The 18,281-nt window shown below is 38.7% G+C and overlaps 1 protein-coding gene across 4 annotated transcripts in view; it reads left to right on the forward strand.

The window, feature by feature from the left end:
• Positions 1 to 13,332, forward strand: part of CEMIP2 (cell migration inducing hyaluronidase 2) — a 60,009-nt gene extending 46,677 nt beyond the window's left edge. For all 4 annotated transcript variants that reach the window (XM_048503460.1, XM_048503459.1, XM_048503458.1 and 1 more), the window contains 8 exons: positions 1,227 to 1,442; positions 3,345 to 3,553; positions 6,122 to 6,304; positions 7,773 to 7,992; positions 9,744 to 9,842; positions 10,742 to 10,890; positions 12,631 to 12,734; positions 12,941 to 13,332. In XM_048503460.1, the coding sequence (XP_048359417.1) occupies positions 1,227 to 1,442; positions 3,345 to 3,553; positions 6,122 to 6,304; positions 7,773 to 7,992; positions 9,744 to 9,842; positions 10,742 to 10,890; positions 12,631 to 12,734; positions 12,941 to 13,137 (1,377 nt within the window). In that variant the 3' untranslated portion in view covers positions 13,138 to 13,332. The remainder of the gene's footprint in view (positions 1 to 1,226; positions 1,443 to 3,344; positions 3,554 to 6,121; positions 6,305 to 7,772; positions 7,993 to 9,743; positions 9,843 to 10,741; positions 10,891 to 12,630; positions 12,735 to 12,940) is intronic.
• The last annotated feature ends 4,949 nt before the right edge of the window (positions 13,333 to 18,281 follow it).

Here is an 18,281-nt window from a genome sequence, read left to right on the forward strand (position 1 = left end):
CTCTTTATAGTTAAGTTTGCAAGAAAGGTTGTTACAAACTTTAAGGGCAATGGTGAAACTTTTGGTACAGCATCTTTTTTAGCACCTATATGTTCTCTGTTTATTCAAAGTCTGATGGTGCATATATGGCTGCTCTATGTTGAGATAGCTGCATCCCAAATGCCAAAAGTGTATCACCACTTTTCTCATAAACATTTTTGTTTTTTATGCTCTTGAGGTTAAATTGTTGACTAAGATCTTGTGGTGGAAAAGCCCCACTGACCCTGTGGACCCTGCACCATCATGACCTGTAGTAACTGCCCAAGTCTCTGCCTGGCAACGTACCACTCTTCCATCTTTCCTAACCCTTGGAAAGGTGCTTTGCAAACTGTTCTTTTCCCCCCAGGATAGATGTCACGGGCGTTCGGCGCCAAGATTGGCCAGTGTGGGCTGCCATTGTGGGGGGTCGGCTCTGTGGCACCAATTCCTGGTGGGCACTTTGCACGACGCCGACTGTGGAGCGTTGTTGTTGAAAAGACATGCTCAGTGAGCGACTTTCAAATAAACTGTTGTGGGCCCGCTGGAGCATTGCTGCATCACTGCAGCGTCATTTCTGCGGCAATGACTGTGCAAACTTCCTGCCTATAACGCTGTTTTTACCATCCTTTTACTGGCTTTTTTGGCCCGCGCGGAAACGGCCTCAGGCAGGTTCTATAACATAGATGTTACAGCATTCTAAAAGCTACTTATTACCTTGGTGCCTGTGTCCAGGCAGCCCATGTGTGATTTCCCCACATGGCAATGGCGGCGTTCAGCTGGAACTCAGGTATGATAACTCCTTCCCCCTACAGCCAAAGAGACCTCTCTTCCCCCTCCGTTACAAGGGATTTACTATCTCTGTTTGCCCACCCCTGTTGTTCAACTCAAGATCTCCATTTTAGCATATTCTATTTCTCAGATCTCCTTCTGGATGTCAGCTTCTAGCTGGAGGTGTTAGTTGACCATTGAATAGTTTTCAGCCATGAAGTCTATTAGCATTTCTAATTCCTACTAGGTGAGGTTGGAGAGTGTTTGACTCTACCCTCCACCCCCAAGGTACTCCACATTATGATGTATAAGATAATATTTGGTGCACATCATCCCCTACTTCCAGAACAAAGCAGCTCCATACCAAATTCAACAACAAAATTGTACTGCTACTAAATTTGCTTTAAGGGAAGAGACTGATGTTCTTCTTGTCTTCTAAGGTTTTTTTAAAAGTCTTTTTTGGAAAGCCTGGTCCTTGGTTTGAAGAGAGTGATCTCGATGGTGACAAGAATTCTATATTCCATGATGTAGATGGATCAGTAACTGGATACAAGGACACTTACGTTGGTAGAATGGATAACTACTTGATTCAGCATCCAGACTGTGTTAATGAGACCAAGTGGAATGGAGTTATCTGCAGTGGGAACTATGCTCAGGTTAAAGATGTTATTGCATATTTTTGTGGTTAATATATGTAAAACATGAAAAGCAACAGTTTTGTCTTTCATTTTCTCAAACTTTTATACACACACACACACATATATAATGTCATCTATTCAGTAAACTTAAAGGTGCGTATATATTATTTAGTCTATTCAATGGTCTCAGAGCAGAGAGTTTAGGGGAAAGAGATTTTCCATAAATGTAGGATTGGGTATTGAAGGTCACAATGACATATTCCTGCATTGTAATGATAGCATTCCATGCGATCTTTCCATTCGTATAACTGGAAGTACTTAAATCTTTTCCAATTTCAATCAATCAATTAAATCTCTATTACAGTCATAGATGAGTATAAGGTAAATGAAATAAAAGATAAAACAGTAAAACAGTAAACATAAGTATTTTAAAGGGATAAAAAATGTAAAAAGAGGATAGGAATAAAAAGACACTAACATAGTTAAATTAAAGGCTATAGCTACCAAGTCACTAAGCCTACTGTGTTGCATAGACCATCCTGCAATGTATTTTGAGTGCAGTTACGCAGAACCTGGCCACACTATAATTTATGTCAGGATTGGTATCTGTAAGCAACATGGAGATACAAAATTGTTCTATATGACCTGGGAATCTATACAACAGTGGTGAGGTAAAACTAATATGTGTATTTTTGTGAAACTGACAGCGGAGAAGGACATGTTCTACTGTTTCTATGTACCCAGATCCACAAGGATATTTTTTCATCTCATGAGGAGTCTTACTGTATTGGCCTTTCAGGACAGCAGAGAGGAGGGCCTGGCATTTTCCAACTTCTGATTTCACACCAGCTTTCCGAAAATATTTAGACAGGTTGCGTTTTTCATCTTGGATTTTGTCTTGGTCTGTGCAAAAATTATCCAGCTTGCTAACTTTTTTTTTTTAGTCTTCCCTGTTTGTGTAAAATCTTAGAAAGATCTTAGTTACCCCGGAAGACAGTTTTCTGTTCAGATTATTTTCTTATTGTTTAATGCTAGTCTTATTGGGTTGCTCATGTATGGTCTTACTGTGTGTGATTGCATTATATTCTGTAATGTTCCCAGTAAGGAAGGCAAGCAATAAATAAAGAATGGGGTATTTGAAGAAGGCGTTCTGTTTATACTGCCTTTGAGGCTACGGGCTTGAGTATTTATTATTCCACTCCTGTGCTGCCTTTCTGCTTTGTTTCCTGTTTACATTAACCATAGTGTGTTCTGGTATCTGAGTTGACAAACTGTTGTTAGTATTTGGTCTCAAAACCAGAATCAGAACTCCTTGGTTTTTACTTAAGTTTGGTGGGCAACCAGCAGCCATAGTCCAGAGATTCAAACTTGGTTAATTGTAAACAGGAAATGATAAAGGAAGTGACATGGATAAGAGGGACGAGTGCTGTTCGTAAATTTGTAGTTCCTTTGCATTCATCTAAACCAGTACAGGTAAATGTAGTCTCCTATGCAAGCAGTGAGCCATTACTGATGCATGGCATGATATCACATCATGATGTTTATTAGGCAGATAGGGTTTACATGGTGGTTTATACTCTATTTCTGACCTTGGAAGGGTGAAAGACTGAGTCAACCTTGAGCTGGCTACCTGAACAAACTTCCATTGGGACTGAACTCGAACTGTGAGCAAAGCTTTGACTACAGTACTGCAGCTTATCATATTGTGTCATGGATCTCTTATCTGAACTGAGCCTTTGCTTATATGTTTTTATTCTTCATGTATTTCAGTGTAAACAGGATTTTTATCTGAACCAGATTATGCAAACATGTAAGGGTGTAGGCCGTATTTCCTTCCTTTTCATTTGTACTGTTTCCAGTTGATGTAATTGTCATCATTTAAAAAACACTTTCCCTTACTAATACGTGCTTTCTTTTTAGGTATATGTTCAGACATGGAACCCACAAAGTCTAAACATGAGTATGATACGGGATGAATACCCAAACCACCCTATGATACTGCGAGGTATTAATCAGAGAGCTGCTTTCCAGCAATACCAACCTGTTGTGATGCTTCAAAAGAGCTATACAGTGCATTGGAATGGACAAGCCCCACAAACAACTTTTTTTTACCTCATCAACTTCAACAAGTATGTTTCTTTATATACTTTGTTTTGGGTTCAGAAGAAAAGTGTTCTGTAGTCCTCAAAAATCAGTTTTCATCGATGTAACAAAGCTAAGGGAAATATAATTTTAAAATTTTGTTTTTAGTTTTTGCAGTGAAATGGTAGAATTTACTTCAGACTCTACTCCAAGAACAAAGCAAAAAAGAAGGATCTACAGTTTAATGAAAAATAATTCTTGCTCCTTCAGCAACCACCAGTGCAAACTTAATTGGTTTAATTTTACACTTCTTGTCGATGAGGTTTAATGCACTGATTTTCTTTAACCTATTATTAGTCTAAATAGGAAAAGTAAGTGAGTGTGAAGATAATTTTTCCCCAGAGTCATGTTTGGAGCCACAATCCATCTGAAGTTATCCATCACAAGCCATATGAGCCCTTCGGGAATAGTGGTCTATCAAATTGAACGAACGAACGAATAATAATAATAATAATAATAATAATAATAATAATAATAATAATAACAACAACAACAACAACAACAACAACAACAATAATAATAATAATATAATAATAATAATAATAATAATAATAATAATAATAATAATAATAATAATAATAATAATAATAATAATAATAATAATAATAATAATAAATATGCCTGATGGCCAACTCATCAAGTGCAACCAAGAGGAAGCTTATAAATACCTGGGCATTTTGCAGCTGGATAATATCAAGCACGGGCAAGTAAAGACTGTTGTTAGCAGAGGGTCAGGAAAATTTTGAAATCTAAATTAAACAGCGGGAATACCATCAAGGCCATCAACACTTGGGCCATACCTGTCATCAGGTACACTGCGGGAATCATCAACTGGACATAGGCTGAGTTGGAAGCATTGGATAGAAAAACTCGGAAGCTTATGACACTGCACCATGCTTTACACCCACGCAGTGATACTGATAGATTATACCTTCCCCGGAGATCTGGTGGCAGAGGTTTACTGCAAGTACAGCAAACAGTGGAAGAGGAGAAGCATGTAGTAGCCGATTATGTGAAGGAAAGTCAAGAACAGGCATTGATTGAAGTGAAGAACAGACATTTGTTGAAGACCCAGAAAACCAAACAAGAATACAGAAAAAATGTGCTGGGATCCGCACGAATACTACGCCAATACATTACAACTTCCTAGGCCTCTGGGTGAAGCTCGAATTATAATGAAGGCCAACAACCAGCTAAAGATCTGGCAGCTGTGAAATCTACAATAATAATAATAACAATAACGACAACAACAACAACAACAACAACAAAACAACATCAGTTATTATTATTATTATTATTATTATTATTATTATTATTATTAATAATAATAATAATAATAATAATAATAATAATAATAATAATAATAATAATAATAATAATAAAATTTAGTGTACCTCAAGGACTCAAATGCAACCTTTATCTACCAAGTTCCACACAGGATAAAATGTATTCTGCCTTGTTTGCCAACTATCTTCTGTGACCAAGATGTGCAGTATTTAAAGAGATAAGTGTGATCTCCTGGATGGAATATTATAAGGCCTTGGTTTAGGAAAACTTGTCATAAGGCCAGTTCTGTTCACTTATAGCAAGTGCTGTTCAGTTTTTAATTATTTTTTATTATATATTTATAACATTTTATACTGCCTTTCCACCCAATAAGGGTCCACAAGGTAGCAGCCCTAAAAGCACTGAAACATTCAAACAATTTTCTATGTAGTTAAAAATATAAAATCCAACTATTCCCATAAATAACACTAGAAGGAGGCCCAAAAACCATTATTGGGGTATGCCAGATGAGACAAAAACGTTTTCACCAGCTGGCAAAAGACACTGACAGATGACCACAGATGAATTCCCCTAGAGAGGAGTTCCAGAGTTTTGGTGCCTTGACCAAGAAGGTTGTGACTCATGTTGCTACCCATCTAGCCTCAGATGTCAGGGCAAATGAAGCAAAGCCTCTAAGGATGAAACACATGGGTGGGAACATACAAATGGAAGAATATGATTTTTAAGGTATGTTGTACAGGTCTTTAAAGATCAATATCAGTACCATGAATTGATCTGGAGGCAAATTGGAAGCCAGAGAGGGTGGCACAATACTGGAATGATATGGTCCCTACAACCCACTCCAGTCAAAACTCTTGTTGGAGCATTCATCACCAACTGTAGCTTCCAGACAATCCTCTGGGCCAGCCCCATATAGAATGTATTTCAGTAATCTAAACCAGAACATGCACCTCAGTTGCAAGAATTTTTCTGTCCAGGAAGGGTCACATCTTGCTCACCAGCAGAAAGGCACCCCTGGCTACCCCTGCTACTTGTTTATTCAACTGAAGGCCTGGGACCAGGAACACCCCAAAGCTATGAACATGCACCTTTAAGGAAAGTGCAGCCCCATTCTGAACAGGGAATGCAACAAAGTAACCATTTTGTTGCAGGGATCCAAGAATGGCTGCAGTAATTTCATGATAATGCATTTCATGATAATGTTGAGTAACAGCAATTCATAGTAGTAGACAGGTAAAAAAACCTTATTTTTCTTGTTTTGTTCCTAGGGGTGATTGGATTCAGGTAGGCCTCTGTTACCCACCAGAGACTTCATTTCAAGTTACCTTTGATGTATTCCAAAGGCAGGCATCTGCTTACTATAGTGTCGAAGACTATGTATCTGTTTCTTCAATGGCAGAGTTGCAGAAGAGGCAAACTGAGAAAACTTTCTACTTCGATAACAGCACTGGGTAGATACTCATTATATCCAAAGAATAATATTTAACTTTTTGAATTCAGCATCACATTTTATATATTTATTTTATTTTGTGAGCCACCTGTGGAGAGTCAACATAATTTTTTAAAATTAAACCCTTCTAGCATTTGTAACTGGTCCAGCTCTTCAAGTCAGGAGTTGTAACTTGAGTGTAATAGGAAGCCTGGAGTGTAATAGAGGTCCTGGATGATTTCCCTTTATGAATGGAGTGGTTTATTGAGTTGTCATTTTGCCAACAGTTACCTTAATGTAGACTGTTCTGAGTTCCATTCATGTAATTTATTACCCATCTTAAAGTATGATGTTCTACGCAGACTTTTTTCAGAGTTGTTCAGAAGAAGACTGAAGTAAGGATTAAGCATTTTGCTTGCTAAAAACAGTAGTGGATAAGACAAATGACAGTGTAGACAGGCATCTGCAGAGTGAATAAGTATGCCTTGAAGTCATCTGACTGTTTAGTGCAGTGATGCCGAAGCTTTTTGAGTGCCCAAATTGCAACCCAAACCCCACTTATTTATTGCAAAGTGCCAACTCGGCGATTTAACCTGAATGCTGAGTTTTTAGTTTAGAAAAAACCAGTTGGATTCCCTCTTCCTCTGTCCCACCCACTCGAGGAGGGGCCAGCCTGCTCTAGCCTCCAGTAAGTCCCGTGCGCACTGCTCTGTGTCTCTCTAGCATCTCTGCCTCCTCTCCTCCCCCCCCCCTCAGGCAGCAGCCACCTAGAGCACAGGCATCAGGCCTGCCAGCTGAGTCCTCCCTGCTCACCGTGGTGCGCGCACATCATGCTCAGTGGCCCAGGCCAGCCTAGATGTGTGTGTGTGTTTGGCGAACTCTCATGCGCGTTCCCACAGAGAGAGCTCCGAGTGCCACCTCTGGCACCTGTCCCTTAGGTTCGCCATCACTGGTTTAGTGGAAGAGAGGAGAAGGTGGCTTACTCACCCCTACCAGTATTAGAGTTTGATGTTAACTCCAGAAAATGCTTCCACATCAAAGGGTCTTTTTATGTTCAGCAGATTCGCAAGGCACATTTAAACTGCATTGGAACTTGTAACTATCTGATGACTTCTACAAACCTTATTGAGTGGGGGTAAACCAAAGTAATTGTTATTGGTATGATCCTAACAGGGAAAAGTCCAGGCATTATTGGGCAAACTTCCATGCATTTTGTACTTTGCGGCTGGTGTGGCTCTGGCTACTGAGGTCTGTGCTTGCAGTTCAGTATTCAAGTCATTCAGCCAGTCATGCCAAAGCATCTGGTTTGGCTGCAGTCTTATTGGCATGCCACTTTAAATAATTCAGAGTGCTTTTTTAGTTTATTAAATATGGAATATTTAGGAAGTGATGCAGATCTTAAACAGCATTATAGAAAACAAAGATTTAGTGATGAATTTTCAATAATACGTACTCTTTTTTTACTCCCTCACATGTACATTCATCTGTAGACTGCTGTTTCTGTTTCTTCGTGCCAAATATCACAGAGATGGCCACAGTTACTGTTCATCTCAGGGATGTGAAAGAGTCAAGGTTCAAGCTAACTTCCGGTCAACAGCTGTCAGTAACTGCTTGCCAAACACTTATCCAAAGTATGCCCAGCAGCCAACCGTTGTAAAGAGAATGCCCACAAAAACTACAGCTTCCTGTCAAAAATGTGGTGCAGCTCAGGTGAGAAAATAAGACCGAACTGAGAGTGTTATGGATTATTAATGTTTAGCCTCTTGCAGTTACATCCAGAATTTTCCAACATGATGATGGAATACTGCAGAAACAGTTGAATGGGACAGGAAGAATAATGACATGGCCTTATTGTCTAATGGATGGAGGCAACAGTTCATGGAAAGCCAGTGTGATACAGTGTTGATAGCGTCATATTAGGATTAGGAAGACCTGGGATCAAATCCCTACTAAGCAATAAAGGTGAATTTGGGCCATCACACTGTATCAACCTTATTTCACAAGTAAATGACAAAGGGCACAGGAGAACTTTTATGCAACCTGAGTTCCTTGAAAGAAGGGTGGGATAGAAAATTCAGAGGCGAAAGTGGGAGAAGAATTCCAAGAAGACTATTGCACTGGCCAGTGTTGTGCTTAAAATTTCCAATATCTGAAATTGCTTGAAACTGTTTGCACCATAATTATGACTAATTTCATCAGAAAGGATGTTTCATATAGCTTCTGGTCTGAGCATTATGTGCTAATAATGGTGCAAGGAATCTGTCTAGTGCCACACAGCTACATATAATTTGGTGGAAAGCTGTTCTATTAAAAAAACCCATTTCTGATAGCTAGTACCACTCATTTGTACTTCACATCTCTGTGTATGCCATCCTGATCTTGACTTTGAGAAAACCTTTATGTGAATAAACGTGCCTCGTTTTGGTTGCTTGGACACATAAAGCTGCATTGTGCTGAACAAGATCTTCACCCCATCAATGTCAGTATTGTTACTCAGACTAGCAGCTGCACTCCAAGGTCCCAGGCAATGATCTTTCACCTCACCTACTGCCCAGTTCTTTTAACTGGAGATCCTGGGGATTGAACCTGCAATCTTTTGTATGCCAAGCAGATACTCTGCAACTGGGCCACAGCCCCTCCCTGTCTACTGGTTTCAATCTTTACTGGTTTCAAGATGAGAGTTAGTTTGATTGTATTAATTGTTCACATGTGGTCAAAATTCTAGCTTCCCAAAATGAACACAAAACATATATGTATCACTTTCCTAGCAAACATTGAAAAAATAGCCATTAGTTGTCCCCCTTTATTGTATAATATAAAAAATTTTCTATCCAGTTATTTGGCGCATAGTTTTATTTTCAGATTGTTGTATAAAACAATTTATAGTTAAAATATTTAGCAACGCATGACAGTATGCGGCATTTGAAGAACTTATAGATGGATCACTGCTTTCTGTGAAGAGACACAGATACAAACATAAGTAGCAAATAACAGGTATAATACTAGAAAATGAAGTCTATTTCAGTTTTATTGGAATCCATGAGTTTGAAGGACATAATTGTTCATTTTAATCTCTCTGATATTATTGGAATTAACTATTTTTTGGATTGCAGTTGATGTTCAGTAGAACCAGTCAAAGTTAGATCCTGGAATTCAACCAATTAAGTTTGCTTCATCATTAATTCAACACTGTTGCAGAAAGTAAAAAGTTGTTAAGTTTTAAAGGAAAAGAGGCAGTTTAGTGAACCTCAAATAGACCCATATATCTTTTCACAGGGAAAAAATTGTGTGTACTTTGACCAGACAGTAATTCTTGTTCTCTCTTTTTTTAATGTTGTTAATACATGCCCATTTTCCAGTTGACAATTAATTTTCTTCAGGATATTAGTTTAAATTACACTCTTGTCTCAGACTAATTCTAGTAATTTTTTACTACTGTTCCTTGTATTTATGTTGCTCAGATGGTATTTACCAGTTATCCTCATAAAACCTACCTCCTTGTGCAAATTCAGACCTTAAACAAAGAAGAGTTGCAAAGGAACAAAGAATCTTCTGTCTTGGTGAGTATTTTTGTAATAGTTTTGTGGGCCTTAATTTAACATGGTATGGCTTTTCTACTCTGTACAATGTGAGGTACCATCCTTCCAAGCTATAGAAGTAAAGCAATATTATTATGTTGAAGTTCTGCAGCAGATGTTTAAATGTAGTACTTTTTCTGCTGCCACTTTTCCATTTGGGTAGCAAAAGTGAAGCCTGCAGCCATCCTTGGGAGTCTGAATTTTAATTAGTATTTTTCTTCCTGTAGCTTAACGCATGGGTTGTCAAGGTCTATTTCAGGGGTAGGGAACCTGCGGCTCTCCAGATGTTCAGGAACTACAATTGGCCATGCTGACAGAGGCTGATGGGAATTGTAGTTCCTGAACATCTGGAGAGCCGCAGGTTCCCTACCCCTGGTCTATTGGAATCTTAGGCATTCTAAGTATAAAGCCATACACTATAACTAATATGCATAGTATGATGGGAATTAACCCAGGAAATTCAATTTGGTTTACTTTTTGATACCTGTTCTTCTTAATTAACCCAATTAAAGACAGCAGACACTGGAGTTAGTGGTGGTCTCCTTTTTTGTAAGTCTTTTAGTAAGGCTAAGTAAAAAAATATGATTAGCTCACTGTGATATGACTTAGAAGATGGTTGTTTACATGGCATGGTACACCTGATGGTGCTTTCTGTAAAGCAATGTGAACAAGAAAAGGCCTCACCAAGGTTCATTGGAGGCCGTTCAGAGCTTTTGAAGAACAAGACAGTGAATTGTTGATTGCTGGAAACACTCTGTAGCCATCTGTAAGCCAATGATGATAAATGTGATATAACTGCTAGTTACATCAGAGTTACTGTATTCACAAATTACTGTTGTAGAGAAAAAGGGAAGCATGATTTATGAGGTCTCTCATTTCAGGTCAATGGCGTCAAGTTTCCATTCAAAGATGTGGGTATATTCACCATAGTCATTGATGGCTGTTCTGGACAAGTAACAAAAAAAACACTTTCCCCTGAACGAGACATCAAGAAACTAGAAGAATATATAAAAACTGGAATTCCCCAAAGGTACGTGATACAATGTAGACTTCTTGCCTTGCTAATAGCATTTTCAGTGAGCCTTGCATATACAGCTCAACGCTATAGCTAAAATGCGCAGAGGAGTGTTGCCATAATAGTTAGTGTATAAATCTGTATTTAAGGGACATGAATTTTTTCTGTAACCTGTTCATAGCATTTCCCTTTATATTTGAAATTACAGAAGATATAGCTGACCAATGTGAGTTTCTTTCTTGGGTTGTACATGTCCTTGGATATTAGAGATCTAAATTCTGGGCCAACAACAGTTGCATTTTGCAACATGAATAAGACAAAATTAGGCAAAATACCAAATCATACTTACATATGTTTGTTCATTTTGCCTAATTTTGATTCATTCAACTATGTAAAAGGAGAAAGAAAATTACTGGCATACTGAATTCCTGTCTTCTGAATCTGCTTGGTGATTTCTGGGAATTCACCAACCTATCTGTTTTGAAGATTAGGTTTTCAGCAGGGGTGGTCACCCATGTCCCCAGACACAACTAATCTTGTCATGTGGGGGGCAGAAAATCAGCCCCCCACATGACCAGATGCCTTCCCCCTTGTCTGTGGCCTCCCTCTGCCCCGCCCACCTTGTCCTTGGGTGCCGAGGGAAGACAAAGTCGGACGAGCTGCCTCCTGACTTTGTCATTCCCTCGGCCCCGCTCGTGTCGTCAAAGAGGATGATGTGGGCGGGACTGAGAGAGGACGAAGTCAGACGAGCTGCTTCGTCTGACATTATCCTCCTCGACCCCATCCACATTGTCCTCTTCGACGACATGGGCAGGGCCGAGGTGGACAGGGTCTCTGTAAATGTGTCATATTTGTTATCTAACAAGGCCAAGGAGGACAATGACTTGTAGTCATAAAGATTTGATTTTTATTTCTTTAAGCTGAATACTTGTCCAAGGTGACCTTAGAAATCCATGACAAACAGTAGCTTTTTCTGGATTTTTAATCAAAAGTCTTCTCTACTTCCTTGGCAAAAAAAACGTCCAAAGTTTGTGCTGTGTCACAAAGGGTTCAAGTAGCAAAAGGTTTTTCCCTTAACAGAAATTGGTTTCAGTTTATATTGTGTGGTTTGTATATGACTGAGTGTAACAAAAGATGGCTTTTCCTGGGTGGCCCAGGATAGCTCAATCTCATCAGATCTTGGAAAGCTAAGCAGGGTTAGTCCTGGTTGTTTTTGCATTTGAGATCTCCGAAGAAGTCCAAGATCACTATGCAAAGGCAGGCCTTGCATTCCCGATGGGGTCATTGTAAATTGGCTGTGATTTGATGGCATTTTCCACTACTACCATAACAGATAACAACTATGTTGTCTATTTCATAGCCGCTTGTTCGTTTTGTGAATAAAAACATTTTGAAAGTTCATGAAAAGTCATAATATAAATGCCTGTCACCTAAATCTTGTTCCAAAAAATATATTTTTATAATTAGTTTTCTGAGTGGTTCCTCAGCTTGCATAAAGAATTGGACAACTAAACCGTAGGAGCATTGATGCTGCAGTGTGACTGTATAAACTGCAGCATGGCCATTTAATAGTAAGAAAGAGCCTATGCTAGAAAAAGGTCATATGTCACAACCAAGAATATTCTCACAATGTTCTGACTCTACTGTATGCTACCTTTTGTAATTCAATAAAGAACATGCCTCTTTGTAAAAAGTATCTTATTAGTGTGTGTCTTCAGACAGTCACCAACCTTTCCTCTGCTTTCTTGCTTTCAGATCAATAGTTGTATTAAGCTCCAGAGGGAATATAACATATTTTAACATTTCCCAAGCCTTAATGACGTTGGGAGCTGCAAAACCAGCATATCTTCATAACACAGGTTTGTTCCATTTTACAAATAAAGCCCTACAATCATTTCTAGTGATTTTGGGTTTAAGTTTTCTTTTTTGTTGTCATTATGTTAATGTTTAATGAGTTTTGACCATTACCAAGACAAATTTGGTTGACAGTAGAATTTTAAGAACTTATTTTTAAAATATGAATATTATTTCCCTGTTCTGAAGCTTTTTTCTTTTCCTGTTCCAGAGAGCATCGGCTTTCTCGGCTTCAAAGGAAACTTTAAACCATCTTGGATAAAGCTCTTTATTAGTCCTGCAGGGCAGGGCCTAGGTCAGATAGAAAAGTATATCCCTTTACAAATGGAAGAGTATGGTTGCACCGGAGGAAACACTGTCCGACGGAAAGATTTGGAATTTTTAAAACAGGCTATAAGAACACAGTAAAAATTAAGGTGCACGTGAGCACTGATGACAATGTGAACTAACTTATTTATTTTATGGGATTTGGAAATGTACTATTTTCCCATGTACATGACTTTTCTGTTTGGTCTGATATATGCCTACTTGGATGCTTGAATGCCAGTCTGTGCACCTTTGGATGTAAAAAATATTAAAAAATTAAAAGTATTTGTTAAAAAAGTGTTTTTGAGGGAAGTGTTTATGATATTTGTTTGTTTTTTGTATTCCTGAGAGAACTGTGGAAGATTCATCTGCCATCTCCTGAGCTGATCAGAAGTACATATTTGGGTTGTGAAATATAAAAGCAGTCTTCCACTAAGAACACATGTATATGCAAATATTTTAAAAATATTGTCTAATAGTTTCCTTTATTTGCCAGCTTTCATATGTGGTCTATTTACATTAATAGTGTATGTATGAGCTATGGATTAACAGCAGAAACTTCTTGCTCAAGGAAATACATTTTTAAAGCAATCCAGGTCATGAAAGTTGATGCAGTGGTGTTCTCTCTATTCACATTCTAATACATGAGCTGTTTTTCCTTTGCTCTTCTTTTAACTCATGAATTGAGAGGTATATCTGTGATGCACAAAAGCAGCGATTTCCCTCAGGGGGCTTCCCGTTTAACATCCTGTTGCCTTAAGGCTGCATGTCTGAGAATGTGAGGTTGCAGACACCCCTGATACTAACCTGTATATACAAGAAATATTTACAAAAATGTTAACAAAAATTGTGTTGTCCCCATTTCCCAAAGCAGAACATTCTCTAGTCTTCATTTAGAAGTATGGAAATACATAGTTAGCCCCTCTCCCAAAGTCCTTATCTGAAAAAAAAAGTTGGACATCATCTTTGGCCTTCACGAGCGTTTAACTTAAAAAGCTGTGCAGGAGATCAATTCTAAGACCCCTCATTGCTTACTCTCTGTATGTTTTGTATGTTTATAGCATACATATTTGTAACAGCACTTCTAATCAAGCAGTTGCTTGGCCTTTTAATCTTTTTTTTTGTATACAGATGAAACTTAGTTGAAACCAAAGAACAGTTTAAGGTACAACAGAAAATCTATCTGAAGTGAACCCAGTGCTGTTTGTTACCCTATCTATTTTCAGAGATTATGACTTGGATTCCTGTCCCTCAGGAGCACCTTTTGATGGGTCATTTCATTCTGCAGTGGGGAGAGAAAAGAGTCTTATTGTATGAGCAGGAATCTTTCTTCTGCTCATAGAAATTTTTGCAGGATCCACGTATGTTCCCCTCTGATCCTGAATCATTAAAACATATTAATTTCTGAGATTGCACAGATAAACTGGTTCACCTATTCTGGTAGCAGGACTCTGTAAAGGTGGCACAGACATCACACAAGCATGGTCTAGTGGTTAAAAGTGGCAAACTAATCTGATGGACCAAGTTTGATTCCCCACTCCTCCACATGCAGCCTGCTGGGTGACCTTGGGCCAGTCACAGTTCTCTCATAACTCTCTCAGCCCCACATATCTTACAAGGTGTCTGTTGCAGGGAGGGGAAAGTGGTTGCAAACCCTTTGAGACTTCTTTTGAGGGAGAAAAGTGGGGTATAAAATCCCATAATACTTGCTGCTCATGCTACATGTTCTTCCTCCATTTGTCTGGAAGTTTAACCATAATATTGTTCAGTTTTGTATTTTTTGGAGTTAAAAAAAGACCAAGAATACACATGCTAGAAGGAGCTACTCTTCTGCAATACTAAACAGTGTTTCTGTTTTGTTTTTTTAGTCTTTGGGCTTCTCCTACTGATACAGTTACATTTCCTTTTAGGAAACACAGTTTGTTAGAGCTTCTTGTGTTGACTTTGACACAGTTGTCACAAGTGTCCCACACTGCTAGAGAAAGAATTCCTTGTTCAGTTTAAAAACTTATAAGGAGGACTGATAAATCAATGCAATTTATATCTCTTATGTTTGAATCATCCTGTACTCATCCAAGGACACTGAACAAGGTATTTTATTTACTTACTAAGCATGCTATGGACTAGATCTGCATAACTCTCCCAGGTCTGATTATTACTATGCAGGAAGTGTCTATCTGTGAAATATATAGTAAATGCTATTTGCTCGATCGTTGTCAATATTGCTAATTTGCCACTGGAAAGAAAACAATACATGGCCTATTTCTAAATGATCTTTAAATCATAATCCCATAATGGCCTTTAAATCATATTCCCATAATGTGATCTTTTAAAATATTTAAATGTACTTTATAAAAAGTACTGAGCCAAAAATGTAAAATCAATGTAAGATTTAAAAATCATTATTCACCTTAAAATCTTGTTTCATCTTGAGTAGGGAGAATATTTGCTGTGAGCTCACTGATCAAACTCTGGCTGAATGTGCAACTAGTATTTTGATAAATATAGGTACATACATACACACACACACACACACACACACACACACACACACACACAATTGTGTACCACCACAGCTTTAGGATTTCAGTCTGTATCCCTGTGGATCTAGTGAAAAGTGTGAATATTAGATGAGAAAATGTTATGCAAGATTCCAGAGCCAATTAAGTTTTTAAAGCAATCAAATGTTGCAGACTGCAGGCTTCCTGTCATAGCCACAAGACCTGTTTGGGTTTTGATTCTTGAATAGAGAGTTTGTTAAGTGTCTGATTTGGGCTGATTTTATGGGGCTACAGGCAGTAAGAATAAATAGTAGTGTTGATGTAAGAAAACATTGATTCCATGGTCTCTTGTTTCAGAGGTCTTCTGGTGAGCTACTCATACAGTTTGACAGAGCTTAGTAATTAATGGCAGCCATTTAAAGAAAAGCACAACAAATTTTTATACAGTTGTTAAAAGCTGCACATGTGTACTTCAAAAGTGAGGTTAGTAAGTTAAACAAACTAATAAGAATGTGCTAACAGATGCCATTTATGAAACACAATAAAACCTATTACAATGCAGAGCTGTTTGGGAGGGAAAATTGTAACCACTACCTATAGATAATAGTGATAAATTCCCTGCTGCTATCATCTATTGAACTTGGCAAAAATAAGATTGGTTATATAAGGTAGACACACTAGGCCATCGTTTTGTAATTGATAACACTATTCTTCCTATGCACAAACAATTGTCTTAAAGGTAAATCAAGGACTAGTTTGGAAGTCTGGAGAAACCATGAAAAGGTACACAAAGAGAGTATTGAAATTTCCGTTTGGGTCTAACAGTTAGCATTTCCTGTCCTACCAGTTTGTGTAACAGATGTTGGGTACACATTTGCAACTTCCTTTTTTGCAGCCACAGCAGCATTCTTCAAACCTCACTTTAGTGCTTCCCTTCATGAAGAAAGAACTTCTTCTACTCAGCTGCCTTTATAAGAATGGGAAGTCACCCCTTATTAGTTCTCTATTACAGAAACAAGGATGCAGCCTGACACCAGTACCATTTCAAAACTACATGGCTACTCAGTATATAACATAGGAATGGTGGCTTGAATAGGTCTAAAAATTGTTGCCTGAAGCAGCTCCTTCTCCCACACCACTTTTATTGTTTGTAACATGCAGCCTAATAGGGACCTAGTGAGCTCTAGAGCTTGCATATTGTTCTGTGTCATTTTGGTTGTTCCTGATAGAAACAATAAAAACAGTTACGTTCTTTCTTTGTCGAAGGCTTTCACAGCCGGATTCAATTGGTTGTGGTGAGTTTTCCGGGCTGTGTGCCTGTGGTCTGGTAGATCTTGTTCCTAACATTTCACCTACATCTGTGGCTGGCATCTGTGGCTGTGATACACCTCTGAAGATGCCAGGCACAGATGCAGGCGAAATGTTAGGAACAAGATTTACCAGACCACGGCCACACAGCCCAGAAAACCCACCACAACTAGTTATGTTTTTGTTCTTGTTTTTGGATTTTGCTTTTGGTCAACACAGCTGGAAACAAATCTGGGGGGGGGGGGGAGTGACCCAGGAGAACCAGTTTAGAATAGGGAAAATGAGTACAAAGAAAGGGCCAAGCACTAGGCTTCTCTGCTCTCAGGCTCAAACTAAATGTTACATTTCTTTCTGTGTCAAAACCCCTCTATTTTACAGTGCAGCTGCTGAGAATGTTTTCAAGGGTGAGGTAGAGCAGGCAAAGATGCTTTTCCTTGGAGGGTAAAAGCCACTTGGAGGTAAATGGCAGATAAAGAAGTGGTTAAAGAAAACCACACTTCTCCTTTTTGAAAAAGTAGCTCCTGAACCTGCATTTGTACCTTTTAAAAAGACTTCTAAATATGATTATGGAAGTAAAAGTAACATAAATGATTGACCAGTGAATAATTCTTGTTTCTCTGGCATTCTTTGGAAGTCTTGATTGTCATCAAGCTGCTGTAATTTTGTTGTGATCAGTATGCTCCTTAGAGACTGAAAATGTCGCCAAAATATGAACTCCCAGTGTCTTACCATATTAAAATTATTCACAAAATCCTGACAGTTAATTGGTGTTGACTTAAACTCATTAAGATACTAGCAGAATGCTAATGATTTAGGATGCTTAATGCAGAAGGATGCAGGGGCACCTTGCATAATTCCTGTCTCTCTCTTTGTGGGTCTGTGCAATGTTTCATAACTTTACAACCCAATCCAGAGGGCTATGGAGGCTGGGGATGACGCCATTGCCGGGCCACCTTGTCACCTCCAGAGGAAATCCAAGCGGCACAGGGAGGCAGCGTAAGGAAGAAAATCACTGGCTGCTTAAGATTCCTCCATAGCCTTCTGGATGGTGAAAGTCCAGTTCCTGCACTGGAGGAATTCTTGGGCCAAAGGCAAAGTTGAAGCCTGCCCCTAGTTGTGCAGGACCAAGTTTAGTAGCCAGGTTTAAGCTGGAGCAGCTCTGGGACCACAGCCTGCCTCCCTGGCAAGATGGGCAATTGCCCCAGTATGGCCCCACGCTGGTTCCAAGAGCTGATTTGACACACACACACACCTTCCCCTGGACTGGGTTGTCCACATAAAATGCTATGAGATTGGACTTTTTCATATGTTGTTCAAAATGAAAGAAGCCAAATTCTAGGCTTTGTAATGTGCAACACTGATTATAGGATAAAAAAATAGACAAGAAAAATATACAGTAACAGTTCATTGCCGTGTTTGTATTAAGTGCTAGCTAAA

Source organism: Sphaerodactylus townsendi, linkage group LG07 (assembly GCF_021028975.2).
Source record: "Sphaerodactylus townsendi isolate TG3544 linkage group LG07, MPM_Stown_v2.3, whole genome shotgun sequence".
Taxonomy (NCBI): Eukaryota; Metazoa; Chordata; class Lepidosauria; order Squamata; family Sphaerodactylidae; genus Sphaerodactylus; species Sphaerodactylus townsendi.